We start from the raw sequence: 14,140 nt of genomic DNA, 5'->3' as shown, positions 1-14,140 counted from the left end.
GCATGTCCGGGTCATTGTAAAGGTGAAGAAATCAATTTTATCAGATAGCCAACTAGTTTATCCGCTTCAACCCTTGTAACGGAAAAGATGGCGAAAAGAAAAAAAGACGATGATTACCGTGCATTCCAGGCTGCGTGCCCAGAGGAATCTGCATTTGTGGAGAGAGCAGGATCTGCGGTATGTCTAATATGCAATGATAAAATTGCATCGATGAAACGGTCAAATATAAAGCGGCACTTCGATACGCACCATGCTTCATTTGCATCGAAATATCCAGCGGGGGACAGCAGGAAAAGGGCATGCGAGGAGCTACAGCGGAGAGTGCAGACGAGTCAGCAGCAACTACGTGTGGACCAAGCAAGGTGACGGGAATTCCGCTAGCTTTGCGGGGGCTTTGGCAATAGTAAGGAATGGAAAGTCATTCACAGATGGCGAGTATGCCAAAACATTCATGCTTGATGTGGCCAATGAACTGTTTGATGACTTCCCAAATAAAGACAAGATAATCAAACGAATAAAAGACATGCCCCTGTCAGCAAGAACTGTGCACGATCGTAGCATCATGATGGCAAATCAAGTCGAGGAAACACAAATTAAGGACATAAACGCCGGGACATACTTTTCTCTCGCGTTAGATGAGTCAACAGACGTTAGCCATCTATCTCAGTGCAGTATCATTGCCAGGTATGCTGCAGGTGACACACTGCGTGAGGAAAGCTTGGCTGTTTTGCCAATGAAAGGGACAACAAGAGGAGAGGATTTATTCATGTCTTTCATGGAGTTTGCTAAAGAAAAAAAACTACCGATGGATAAACTTATTTCTATCTGTACTGATGGTGCACCCTGTATGTTGGGGAAGAACAAAGGATTTGTAGCGCTTCTCCGTGAACATGAAAAGAGAGCCATCCTAAGTTTTCATTGCATCCTGCACCAGGAGGCGCTTTGCGCTCAGACGTGTGGCCAGGAGCTTGGCGAGGTGATGTCTCTGGTCATTCGAGTGGTCAACTTTATTGTTGCCCGAGCTTTAAATGATCGCCAGTTTAAAGCTCTGTTAGAAGAAGTTGGGAATCATTATCCCGGTCTGCTTTTACACAGCAACGTGCGTTGGTTGTCAAGGGGGAAGGTGCTCAGCCGTTTTGCAGCTTGCCTGAGTGAAATCCGGACTTTTCTTGAAATGAAAGGCGTCAAGCATCCTGAGCTAGACAACACTGACTGGCTCCTGCAGTTTCACTATCTCGTGGACATAACTGGCCATCTGAACCAGCTCAATGTGAAAATGCAAGGTATTGGAAATACAATCTCATCCCTTCAACAAGCAGTGTTTGCATTTGAAAGCAAGCTGGAAGTCTTTCTCAGGGACATTGAAACAGGTCGTCTTCTGCACTTTGAAAGACTGCAACAATTTAGAGATGCATGCTTAGCAAGTGACTCCACTCAACATCTGGATCTCCAGCAGCTAGCTGGCTTTACGTTCAATCTCCTGCAGTCATTCAAAGCACGTTTTGGAGAATTTCGTGCGCGCACTGGTCTTTTCAAGTTCATCACTCATCCACATGAGTGTGCAGTGGACAAAATCGACCTGACATGCATCCCCGGGGTCTCTATCGGAGACTTTGAGCTGGAAGTTGCTGACCTGAAGGCATCAGACATGTGGATGAGTAAGTTCAAGTCACTTAATGGAGAGTTGGAAAGTCTTGCGCGACAGCGAGCAGAGCTGGCGAGGGAACACAAGTGGACAGAAATTAAAAATCTTCAACCTGAAGACCAGCTGATTCTTAAAACTTGGAAAGAGCTTCCTGTGACATACCACACAATGCAGCGTGTGAGTATTGCCGTATTGACCATGTTTGGCTCTACATATGCATGTGAACAGTCTTTCTCGCATATGAGGAACATTAAGACCAACCTACGCTCACGTTTAACTGATGGAAGCCTCAACGCCTGCATGAAGCTCAACCTCACCACGTATTAACCAGACTACAAGGCCATCAGCAAAACCATGCAGCACCAGAAGTCGCATTAAAAGTAAGACATATTTAATTTATTATACGTTAAAAATACTATATGGCTCTCAATGAAATATATTTAGAAATATTTGGCTTTTATGGCTCTCCCAGTCAAAAAGGTTCCCGACCCCTGCAGTAGAGTCTTTGCTCAGGAACTTACTAGGAGACATAGGTGTGTAATTGCTTGGTTGGAACCAAAACCTTCACCCACACTGGCCCTATGGATAAGATTGCCCACCCCTGCCTTAAACCCTTACATCAGATAAGGAACAACTCCCTAAAAAAAAACCTTTAACAGGGAGAAAAAATAGGAAGAAACCTCAGGGAGTGAAACAGAGGAGGGTTCTCTCTCCCAAGACAGACAGACGTGCAATGGATATTGTGTGTACAGAATAAAACTCAATTTAAAGAATACAACATTGGAAGAGGATAACAGAATTATAATGGAATTATAAGATATATGAAGAATATGATGAGGATGCCAGGCAGTGTCCAGATGCCACCGGAATAGCCTAGGCCTGAGCCATGCGACTACCATCAATCACCATGTAGACCTGGCAGGAGGACAGACCACACATAAACACAGGGAAGACTCATATCACACCATTCACATATACAGGGGAAGAGACAAGAAAAAATGCTAGTCACACATTGGAGTGGGAGGAGGATATAAACATTGAAACAGGATAACAAAATTATATGGATTCATAAGAGATAAAGAATGTGATGAGAAGGATGCCAAGCAGTGTCCAGGTGGCGACCATCATCACCGTGAAGACCTGAGAGGAGGAATGACTACACATGCACATGGGGGAGACTCACAACACACCATTCACATACACAGGAAAAGAGAATGGACAATACATCATTCAAAGAGAGAGAAAAGACGCGAGAGAAGGGAACAATTTGCAATAGTCAATAATCTATACCCTATAATCTCGTCGTCAGAACAGTGCTTGGTAAATTCATTGAGACAGAAACCAACCTGCCATGCAGTACAGGTTGTGAAGCACTCAACTTAAAGGCAACTAATTGTAAGTTAAGGCAAAAAGATCTGTTTTAAGTTTGGATTTAAAGGACTCAACAGCCTCTGATTGTCTGATGGCAGAAGGCAGGTTTTTCCACAAGAACGGGACCTGATAAAAAAGGCTCTGCCACCAGTTTTTATTGAGTTTCTTTAAGAGAAATTAATACAGATGAACAAGTACAAAAGATTTTAAAAAATATATATATAAACTAAAACAGCAATAACTTAAACAAAAGCACAGCATCATCTCTGCAGCATTCATGACATAAATGATTCAAAAGACTGTCAACTCATCATCAATCCTTGAAGGAGTCACCAAGTTACCCATTCTACAGCTCGAACCTGGAAACTGAAAGAAAAGTCCTTATGGCACAACCAAAGCAAAAATAAGAGCTAGGTTAGGGCTAGAGCAAATGCTCATTTGAATATCTTGGGAAAACCTGACCTGTCAAAGATGCTTTTTTTTCCAACTTTATAGCCAGCATGCCTAAATGAATAATCTTGCTACAAACAGCTAAACATCCAAAACTTCTTTCTAACTTTGGGTACACACAGGAGCCCTGTATTTTGAAAGCAGAAAGCTCGAGATGGAATGTATGGTTTAATGAGATCAGACCGGTACAATGGGGTAAGCCCATTTAGGATTTTGTAAGTCAGCAGAAGCACCTTGAAATCTGATCTAACATAGATAGGAAGCCAATGAAGGCAGGCAAGAATTGGCGTAATATGGTGAAATTTTGTAGTTTTAGTTAGGATTTTAACTGCAGCATTTTGAACCATCTGAAGACTTTTTAGTACTAGCATGTGGCAGACCTGAAAACAACATTACAGTAATCAAGTCTGGATGAAAAAAAATGCATGTATTAAAGTCACTGTGTCAGCCATAGGTAGAAAAGACCGAATTTTAGCTATGTTACGTAAGTGAAAAAAGGCAGTCTTGGTGATTTCTTTAATGTGCTTATCAAAGGAAAGGTTGGGATCAAACGTAACACCAAGACATTTGGCTGCCACACTTTGTGAAATCACAGAGTTGTCAGTTGCTATGGTTACTTGATCAAATTGTTGTCTGTGTCTTGCATGGCCAATGACCAGCATCTCAGTTTTGTCCGAATTTAAAAGCAGGATATTTAGTGATATCCAGTTTTTCACAGCAGCCAAGCAGGCCTCTAAATTAGTAATTTGAGTATGATATCAGCCCTTATAGGCACATAGAGCTGAGTATCCTCTGCATAGCAATGGAAAGTTATTCCATGACATCGTATAATTTGGACAAGGGGTAAAATATAAAGAGAGAAAAGTAGAGGGCCAAGGGCCGAGCCCTGAGATACACCATATCTAACGTCAGAGAATTTCGATGTAATATTATTATAGCAGACACACTGTGTTCCTCCAGATAAGTAGGACTTCAGCCAAGAGAGAGCTAGGCCAGAGACACCAAAATTAAAAAAAATGTCTTTCCAATAGTATATAGGGATCAATGTGTAGAAGGCTGCACTGAGGTCTAGTAGTAGAAGCATAGAGGTGGAATCAGTGTACATAGCAAGTGGAAGATCGTTCACCACTCTGGTCAGAACAGTTTCAGTGGCGTGACAGGCCTTGAAAGACAATTGAAAAGGTTCATATAGATGGCTTTCTTCTATATGGGTCAAAAGTTGTTGATACACAACTCTCTCCAGTACTTTAGAAAAGCATGGAATATTGGAGACTGGTTGATAGTTATTAAGAGACCCTGGATCGAGGCGCAGTTTCTTAAGTAGAGGTTTGACCACAGCTGTCTTAAAACTGCTGGGAACAGTGCCAATAGTAAGTGAAAAATTAACAGTGTCCAGCATTGTAGGTCCCAGGAAAGGCCAGAGGTCTTTAAAAAATTTTGCTGGTAAAGAGGGTCAAGTAGGCAAGTAATTGGTTTGGAAGCTGACATAAGCTTAGTTTGCTGTTTCATATTAGCATTACCAGGTTGTACTGAATGGTGGGACTCATGATGTCCAATTCACTTACTTTTGTGACATGATGATTCAACCAATAAAATGAGATTCCTGTGTTTGGTTATGTACCCCATGACAACATTTCCAGCTGCTGCTCTCATGGGCTTCTTGACCATTTGCTGGTGAAGGGATCGGTCACTGAGAAAGAGGTACAATATTACATGTAAAGAAATTAGAAGTATACATATCTTTTATATTCTAAACTAACAGTTGATTATATTGGATGACTGTACACATGCTCTCTGTTTCTTTCAGATCCAGTCGTATATCCAGCAGGTCCTGGAAGGTGTTGGTCACATTCACAGCATGAACATCCTGCATCTGGACATCAAAGTAAGATTTTACGTCCATTCAACATTGTTTCCTACCCCGTTTTCTTTTTCTTTTCGATGATTTTGGAAGTGTTAATATAATTCTTAATTGTGTCAATCTCTCCAACCACTTCAGCCTGAGAACATTCTGATGGTGTATCCGCCCAGAGACGAAATCAAGATATGTGACTTTGGCTTCTGCCAGGAAATTGACGCATCCAGACACCAGTACAGCAAGTTTGGATCTCCAGAGTTCGTCGCTCCTGAGATAGTTCATCAGGAACCAGTCACTGTAGCCACAGATATCTGGTGGGTTACACTAATAATACCACACTATAATTGTATTTTATGGACTAGTCTGTATTGTGTATTCTTATCTTATCTTGAGCCACTGTGCAGTTTTTATTTCACATTTGTTTGTTTATTTTATTTTGGTCTGAGGCTTTTTTTCTATTAATGCTGCCATTCCTTGGCCAGGTCTCCCTTGCAAAAGAGATTCTTAATCTCAAAGTCTCTTAATCTCAAAGTCTACTCTTGAAATAAATGTTAAACAGATAAAAAAAAAAATTCTTTTTTTTTTCCCCCACTTTTCTCCCCAATTGTATATACTACTTTCGGCTGCTCCCATTAGGGGTCGCCACAGCGGATCATCCGTTTCCATTTCTTCCTGTCTTCTGCGTCTTCCTCTGTCACACCAGCCACCTGCATGTCTTCCCTCACCACATCCATAAACCTCCTCTTTGGCCTTCCTCTTTTCCTCTTCCCTGGCAGCTCCATATTCAGCATCCTTCTCCCAATATACTCAGCATCTCTCCTCCACACATGGCCAAGCCATCTCAATCTTGCCTCTCTTGCTTTGTCTCCAAACTGTCCAACCTGAGCGGTCCTTCTAATATCTACTACTACTTTCGGCTGCTCCCATTAGGGGTCGCCACAGCGGATCATCCGTTTCCATTTCTTCCTGTCTTCTGCGTCTTCCTCTGTCACACCAGCCACCTGCATGTCTTCCCTCACCACATCCATAAACCTCCTCTTTGGCCTTCCTCTTCTCCTCTTCCCTGGCAGCTCCATATTCAGCATCCTTCTCCCAATATACTTAGCATCTCTCCTCCACACATGTCCAAGCCATCTCAATCTTGCCTCTCTTGCTTTGTCTCCAAACCGTCCAACCTGAGCGGTCCCTCTAATATAATCGTTCCTAATCCTGTCCTTCTTCGTTACTCCCAGTGAAAATCTTAGCATCTTCAACTCTGCCACCTCCAGCTCCGCCTCCTGTCTTTTCGTCAGTGCCACTGTCTCCAAACCATATAACATAGCTGGTCTCACAACCATCTTGTAAACTTTCCCTTTAACTCTTGCTGATACCCTTCTGTCGCAAATCACTCCTGACACACTTCTCCACCCACTCCAACCTGCCTGCACTCTCTTTTTCACCTCTACTGCACTCCCCATTACTTTGGACAGTTGACCCCAAGTATTTAAACTCAAATGCCTTTGTCACCTCCACTCCTTGCATCCTGACCATTCCACTGTCCTCTCTCTCATTCACGCATAGGTATTCCATCTTGCTCCTACTGACTTTCATTCCTCTTCTTTCCAGTGCATACCTCCACCTCTCCAGGCTCTCCTCAACCTGCACCCTACTCGCTACAGATCACAATGTCATCCGCGAACATCATCGTCCATGGAGACTCCTGCCTGATCTTGTCCGTCAACCTGTCCATCACCATTGCAAACAAGAAAGGGCTCAGAGCCGATCCTTGATGTAATCCCACCTCCACCTTGAACCCATCTGTCATTCCAACCGCACACCTCACTATTGTCACACTTCCCTCATACATATCCTGCACCACTCCTACATACTTCTCTGCAACTCCCGACTTCCTCATACAATACCACACCTCCTCTCTTGGCACCCTGTCATATGCTTTCTCTAAATCTACAAAGACACAATGGAACTCTTTCTGGCCTTCTCTATACTTCTCAATCAACATTCTCAAAGCAAACATCGCATCTGTGGTGCTCTTTCGTGGCATGAACCCATACTGCTGCTCGCTGATCATCACCTCTCCTCTTAACTAGCTTCTATTACTCTTTCCCAAATCTTCATGCTGTGGCTGATCAACTTTATACCTCTGTAGTTGTTACAGTTCTGCACACTGCCCTTGTTCTTGAAAATCCACTCTTCAGGCATCCTTTCACTTTCCAGGATTGTGTTAAACAATCTAGTTAAAAACTCCACTGCCCTCTCTCCTAAACATCTCCATGCCTCCACAGGTATGTCATCAGGACCAACTGCCTTTCCACTCTTCATCCTCTTCATAGCTGCCCTCACTTCATCCTTGTTAATCCACTGAACTTCCTGATTCACTATCCCTACATCATCCAACCTTCTCTCTCTCTCATTTTCTTCATTCTTCAGCCCCTCAAAGTATTCCTTCCACCTTCTTAGCACACTCTCCTCGCTTGTCAGCACATTTCCATCTCTATCCTTGATCGCCCTAACTTGCTGCACATCCTTTGCAGCTTGGTCCCTCTGTCTAGCCAATCGGTACAAGTTCTTTTCTCCTTCCTTAATGTCTAACCTGTCATACAACTCACCATACGCCTTTTCCTTTGCCTTTGCCACCTCTCTCTTTGCTTTACGCTGCATCTCCTTGTACTCCTGTCTACTTTCTTCATCTCTCTTACTATCCCACTTCTTCTTTGCCAACCTCTTCCTCTGTATAATTTGCTGTACTCCCTCATTCCACCACCAAGTCTCCTTGTCTTCCTTCCTCTGTCCTGATGACACACCAAGTACCTTCCTAGCTGTCTCCCTCACTATTTCTGCAGTGGTTGTCCAGCCATCCGGCAACTCTTCACTACCACCCAGTGCCTGTCTCAACTCCTGCCTGAACTCCACACAACAGTCTTCCTTCTTCAACTTCCACCATTTGATCTTTGGCTGTGTCTTCACTCGCTTGCTCTTCTTGGTCTCCAAAGTCATCCTACAGACCACCATCCGATGCTGCCTAGCTACGTTCTCCCCTGTCACCACCTTGCAGTCTCCAATCCCTTTTAGATGGCGCCTTCTACATAAGATATAGTCCACCTGTGTGCACTTTCCTCCACTCTTGTATGTCACCCTGTGTTCCTCCCTCTTCTTGAAATATGTATTCACCACAGCCATTTCCATCCTTTTCGCAAAATCCACCACCATCTGTCCTTCCACATTTCTCTTCTTGACTCCATACCTTCCCATCACCTCCTCATCACCTCTGTTCCCTTCACCAACATGTCCATTGAAGTCCGCTCCAATCACCACTCTCTCCTCCTTGGGTACCCTCTCCACCATGTCGTCCAACTCACTCCAGAATTCTTCTTTTTCATCCATCTCACACCCACCTTGAGGGGCATATGCGCTGATAACATTCAGCAATAAACCTTCAATTTCCAGCTTCATACTCATCACTCTGTCTGACACTCTCTTCACCTCCAGCACGCTCTTGACATACACTTCCTTCAGAATTACCCCTACCCCATTACTCCTCCCATTCACACCATGGTAGAAGAGTTTGAACCCACCTCCGATACTCCTGGCCTTTCTCCCCTTCCACCTGGTCTCTTGCACACACAGTATGCCTACCTTTCTTCTTTCCATCATGTCAGCCAGCTCTCTCCCCTTACCAGTCATAGTGCCAACATTCAAAGTTCCAACTCTCACCTCCACATGCCTACCCTTCCTCCTCTCTAGCTGCCTCTGGACATGCTTCCCCCTCTCCTTCTCCTTCGCCCAACAGTAGCATAGTTTCCACCGACACCCTGCTGGTTAACAGTACCGGTGGCGGTCGTTGGTAACCCGGGCCTCGACCGATCCGGTATGTAAGTCTTATTTATGATCCGCATATTTGATTTGGCAAAGATTTTACGCCGGATGCCCTTCCTGACGCAACCCTCCCCATTTGTCTGGGCTTGGGACCGGCACTAAGGATGCACTGGCTTGTGCATCCTCAGTGACGGGGTTTTTTTCTCCCCAATTGTACCTGGCCAATTACCCCACTTTTCTGAGCTGTCGCGGTTGTTGCGCCACCCCCTCTGCTGATCTGGGGAGGGCTGCAAACTACCACATGCCCCCTCCAATACATGTGGAGTTGCCAGCCGCTTCTTTTCACCTGACAGTGAGGAGTTTCGCCAGGGGGACATAGCGCGTGGGAGGATCACACTATTCCCCCCAGTTCCCCCTTCCCCCCAAACAGGCACCCCGACCGACCAGAGGAGGCACTCGTGCAGCGACCAGGACACACACCCACATCCAGCTTCCCACCCGCAGACACAGACAATTGTCTGTTGGGACGCCTGACCAAGCTGGAGGTAACACATGGATTCGAACCGGCGATCCTCATGTTGGCAGGCAGTGGAATAGACTGCTAAACTACCCGGATGCCCCAAACAGATAAATGTTAAAACAAGTGAATTAATATAATTTCTGGCACTGCATCTAAACAGAACAGGGTTAAATCATCCCGACATATTATAAATGTGGATAAATAAATAGATATTGATATAGATATAGATACTAGGCAGGTAGGCGTGCTTGCCGAGCTTAAACTGCATCACAGTCATCATCGTTTCGATGGACTGCCAAAGGAGGCAGGTAGGGTTTGCCTAGTATGATAATACCATGTGTGCAAGAAAGTGTAGACAATTGAGAAGAGTCTTTTATGTCAATTCACCACTTTTTTACTGTGTCTGTTTTGACTTTATATATTAAATCCCATACATCTGATACACTGCAAGCAGCATGAATGCTAAAAATAGTTTGCAATACTTGATTGTTTAGTTTTAAATATCAGTGTATGTGTTCAGTTGTAAGTCAGGAAGCTGAAAGGACAGACACACCAACATCAGCATTCTGGAAGAAGCCAGCATGACTAGCATCACCACAAAAATAATGCAGCACCAACTCCGATGGACAGGCCATGTCATCCGCTTGTCCAACACATGTCTCCCCAAATAGAACCTATAATCCCAGTTGAAGGAAGGTCAGCGAGCTCCCGGTGGTCAAAAGAAACGTTTTAAGCACAATATCAAGACCAGTCTGAAGAAATTCAACATCACATCAAGCAACTGGGAACACTGCACTGGACAGGTACTCCTGGAAGAAATGCATGCAGGAAGGAGCTGCAAGTCATGAAATGGAACGCCACTGTGCCACAGAGAAAAAGTGACAGCACTGTAAGGAGAGAGAGAAAAAGGCTCAACCACCAACCACCACTTTCCCCTGTCCACACTGCACCACAGTATATCATCATAGATCATAGATCAGCCTCTACAGCCATCTGAAGACCCACAAGTAGACAACCCAATGGAGCGGACAGTCATACTTGCTTCAAGTGACCACCGATGATGATGATGATGAAGTCAGGAAGTAAAAAACGAGATGGTACTTTGTTTTAAAAATGTCTCCTGTTCTTTCCAACAGGTCTGTGGGTGTTATCACTTATCTGTGGTAAGTATGGCTTTACCTAATACAAGCGGTATCCTGTCGTCAGCAGTTTTTTGAAAATGACATGCATGTCAGTTATTGGGCCTGTGTTGACCATTCAGTCTGATGTGCCGGTGCCCATTTGTGGGTGAAACGGACCGGGCTACGCTCCTGAGAGTGGGAGAGGGAACCCTGAACTGGGACGCCCCTGATGTCATATGCAGGAGCCCCGAAGCCCAAGACTTCCTCCACTTGGTCCTGCAGCCCGACCCCGAGTATGAAACCGTTATATATATCACATTGTGTTAGTCACATACTAAATTATGAATAGGGTTTACCAGTAAATGTTGCTGCTGGAAGTGCAGTGAGTCCCATTTAATGTGACCATGATGTATTGCTCTGAAAAGTACTGTAAATGTATCCATTTTAAGTTTTATTATATTGATATTTTGGGGAAGTGACACAAATTATTATTGTGGGACCAGACAAACCAGTAAGAGGTTAACATTTAGAGTGACTCATATTGAAAACTGTCTACTACTGTAATTGAATTATTAAACTCTTAAGGTTTTCCTTGTTCACAATAACAACGTTATTAAGGCATATTATTCTCTCCATACTTAGGAAGCGGCCATCTGCTTTTGAATGTTTGAGCCATGAATGGTTCCAGGTAAGATATAAAAGATCTCAACATGTTCCACATGTGTTAAATTAGTATTGACTAAATTGTTAACCTTATTAGTATTACTGGACATTTCTCTAGTATAATTCACATTTAATCAATTCATCACATACCGCAATTCATTTGCATTCCTTTAAATTTTGGGGTGAAATTAAAGTTCCATTATTTTCTGTGTCTCAGGATGAAAATGCAGGAGAAGAGACAGATGAAATCAACACAAGGAGTTTAAAAGTCTTCACCTCAAAACGGAAGTGGCAGGTAAATTATCATTCATTTCAATATAAAAATCTGTTGACTATTGTTCTGTTTTTTTTTTCTTCTTCTTTATTTTGTCTTCTTGGCTCTCATTTTTCTAATCTAGATAAAACTGTAGTAACAGAAAGTTTAGAGATATGCTTTGACCTTGTTGTTTGTCACAGTTGGTTGTCTTTAGATTTGATTTGATTTATTTTCATTTCAAAAATGTAAAAAAAGAAAAACAAAAACAGAACAATAAATAATAAAATAAAATGAACAATAAACCTATACAACAAACTCAATAGACAAATTCTCATAAATACACGAATTAAATATTACATGTCCAAAAAGGGGTAGGAGGAAGTATACTTAATTATTCCTATCCCTTCTCCACTACTCATCCCTTAACTCATAATCTTTATCTTACATACATGTATAAACAATTATCCCAATTCTATGTACAACCCAGATATCACCCAGTATCTACTCATATGTTTTCGTAATGTGTGTGTGTGGTGTTAGTGTGTGTGTGTGTTAGTTAGTGTAGATAGCCGGACCGAAAACTAAAGCACTTATGATCCTAATTCTTTTTGGAGGTGGTAGGTATTGTTCCAGAGAGTAAGGGAAAAATCCCAGAAAATTAAAATTATGCATAATTATGCATAAATATGCAAAATATGCATTTTTCTAAAAATGGCTAAAAAAAACCACTTTTCTCGGCATTTCAGATGATTCTGAGCATCTTTGATTTTTTCACCTATTTAAAAAAAATTCTGGGACTTGGCATTATGCAAAATATGTGCATTTTTGCAAAAATACACTTATGATCCTAATTTTTTTTGGAGGTGGTAGGTATTGTTCCAGAGAGGACCATAAAATAGCAGAACATTAAAATATAATTATAATAATTATGCATAATTATGCAAAATATGCATTGTCTAAAAATGGCTAAAACCACTTTTCTCGGCATTTCAGATGATTCTGAGCATTTGGGGGGAGGGAGTTGGAGTGGGGGGGGTAAACCACTTTTCTCGGCATTTTCAGATGATTCTGAGCATTTGGCAGGAGGGAGTTGGAGTGGGGGGGGGGTTAGGGGCAGGGGGAAGGCGGTTAGCTGGCAGGATGAAGAGGAGGGAGATTTAGACAGGTGGATAACCAAACCGCTACATTGTAGCGGGGTTCTTCTAGTCAATAATATAAAACTTAAAACAGTTAACACCAGCCCTTTCTCATTCTTATACCTCTTAAAAATACATTTTTGTACACCTTTTTGACTTGAATAATGTTTGTACTTGGCTTGAATTCCACATCCAAACCATTCCACAAATTCACCCCGCAGATCAAAATACACATACTCTTCATAGTTGTACAAACATTTCTTTAAATTAAACTTTACTCTCAAGTTATAACCCCTCTCTCTGTCGAAGAATGTTTTTTTGTATATTACCTGGTAGTAAATTATTTCTTGCTTTATACGTTATCTGTGCTGTGTTAAATTCTACGAGATCCATGAACTTCAAGGCATGTGACTTTAAAAACAACATGTTAGTGTGTTCGTGAAATCCTACATTGTTAATTATCCTTATGGCCGTTTTTTGCAGTATTCATAATGGATGTAGGTTGCTTTTGTAGGTGTTACCCAATACCTCCACACAGTAATTCAGATATGGCAACACAAGTAAACAATCTAGTGTGTACAACACTTTATGATCCAGAATATGCCTTGTTTTTCCCAAGACTGCAATGCTGCCTACCAGCTTTGCTCACACATATTTTGTATGAGGTTTCCAGCAGATTTTGTGGTCTATTATCAGACCTAGAAATTTATTTTCATATACTCTTTCTATGTGGACATTGTCTGTCATCATTTGTACTTGAGGTTTTTCATTACCTTGTTGCGTTGTTCTTTTGGACTCACTGGTATTTGTCCTATTCCTCCATGTCTCCGATGACCAGCACCAGTGGCGGACTGGCCATCTGGAGCACCGGAGTTTTCCAGTGGGCCACTTGACAATTGGGGTCAATGCAAAGCAAAATATAAAGAACTCCAGTCCCCACTTAAATAAAAATAACCAAGTGGTGTGTCTGACCGGCCCGGGCGAGTGGGCTGCCAGCCCACTGTGGTTGGGTATTAAATCTGTCAGTCGTTCTCTCCCAGCCAATTACTTTCGGTCCGGTCCATTCGAATGTTTCCTGGGCCCCACCCCTTTCCCGTCTCTGTTAAGTGGTTACATTTGGATAAGTAAGTGAGTGGAGCAAGATGGACAAACAAAATGAGAAAAAATGTGAAGGTGGTGCCGAAAAGCGGTGAGAGAAGAGGTTGAAGTCCCTTGAGGCTGATGCAGCCAAATTTTTTAGAATAACAACTTATTTGGCACCATTTCCCATCAATCATCTCAGCCTAGTGAGCCTGAAGCCACTGGCA

The 14,140-nt window shown here is 42.7% G+C and overlaps 1 protein-coding gene across 1 annotated transcript in view; it reads left to right on the top strand.

Annotated features, from left to right (window-relative positions):
* The window catches only part of obscna (obscurin, cytoskeletal calmodulin and titin-interacting RhoGEF a), a 142,957-nt gene that overhangs the window by 105,805 nt on the left and 23,012 nt on the right, over positions 1-14,140 (top strand). Inside the window, 7 exon segments of the mRNA XM_056276899.1 lie at positions 5,107-5,167; positions 5,274-5,351; positions 5,466-5,638; positions 10,794-10,820; positions 10,919-11,071; positions 11,421-11,466; positions 11,659-11,736. Coding sequence (XP_056132874.1) covers positions 5,107-5,167; positions 5,274-5,351; positions 5,466-5,638; positions 10,794-10,820; positions 10,919-11,071; positions 11,421-11,466; positions 11,659-11,736 — 616 coding nt within the window.

The sequence above is a fragment of the Lampris incognitus genome, chromosome 3 (assembly GCF_029633865.1).
Source record: "Lampris incognitus isolate fLamInc1 chromosome 3, fLamInc1.hap2, whole genome shotgun sequence".
Classification (NCBI taxonomy): Eukaryota; Metazoa; Chordata; class Actinopteri; order Lampriformes; family Lampridae; genus Lampris; species Lampris incognitus.
This window is presented reverse-complemented; position numbering and strand designations above follow the sequence as displayed.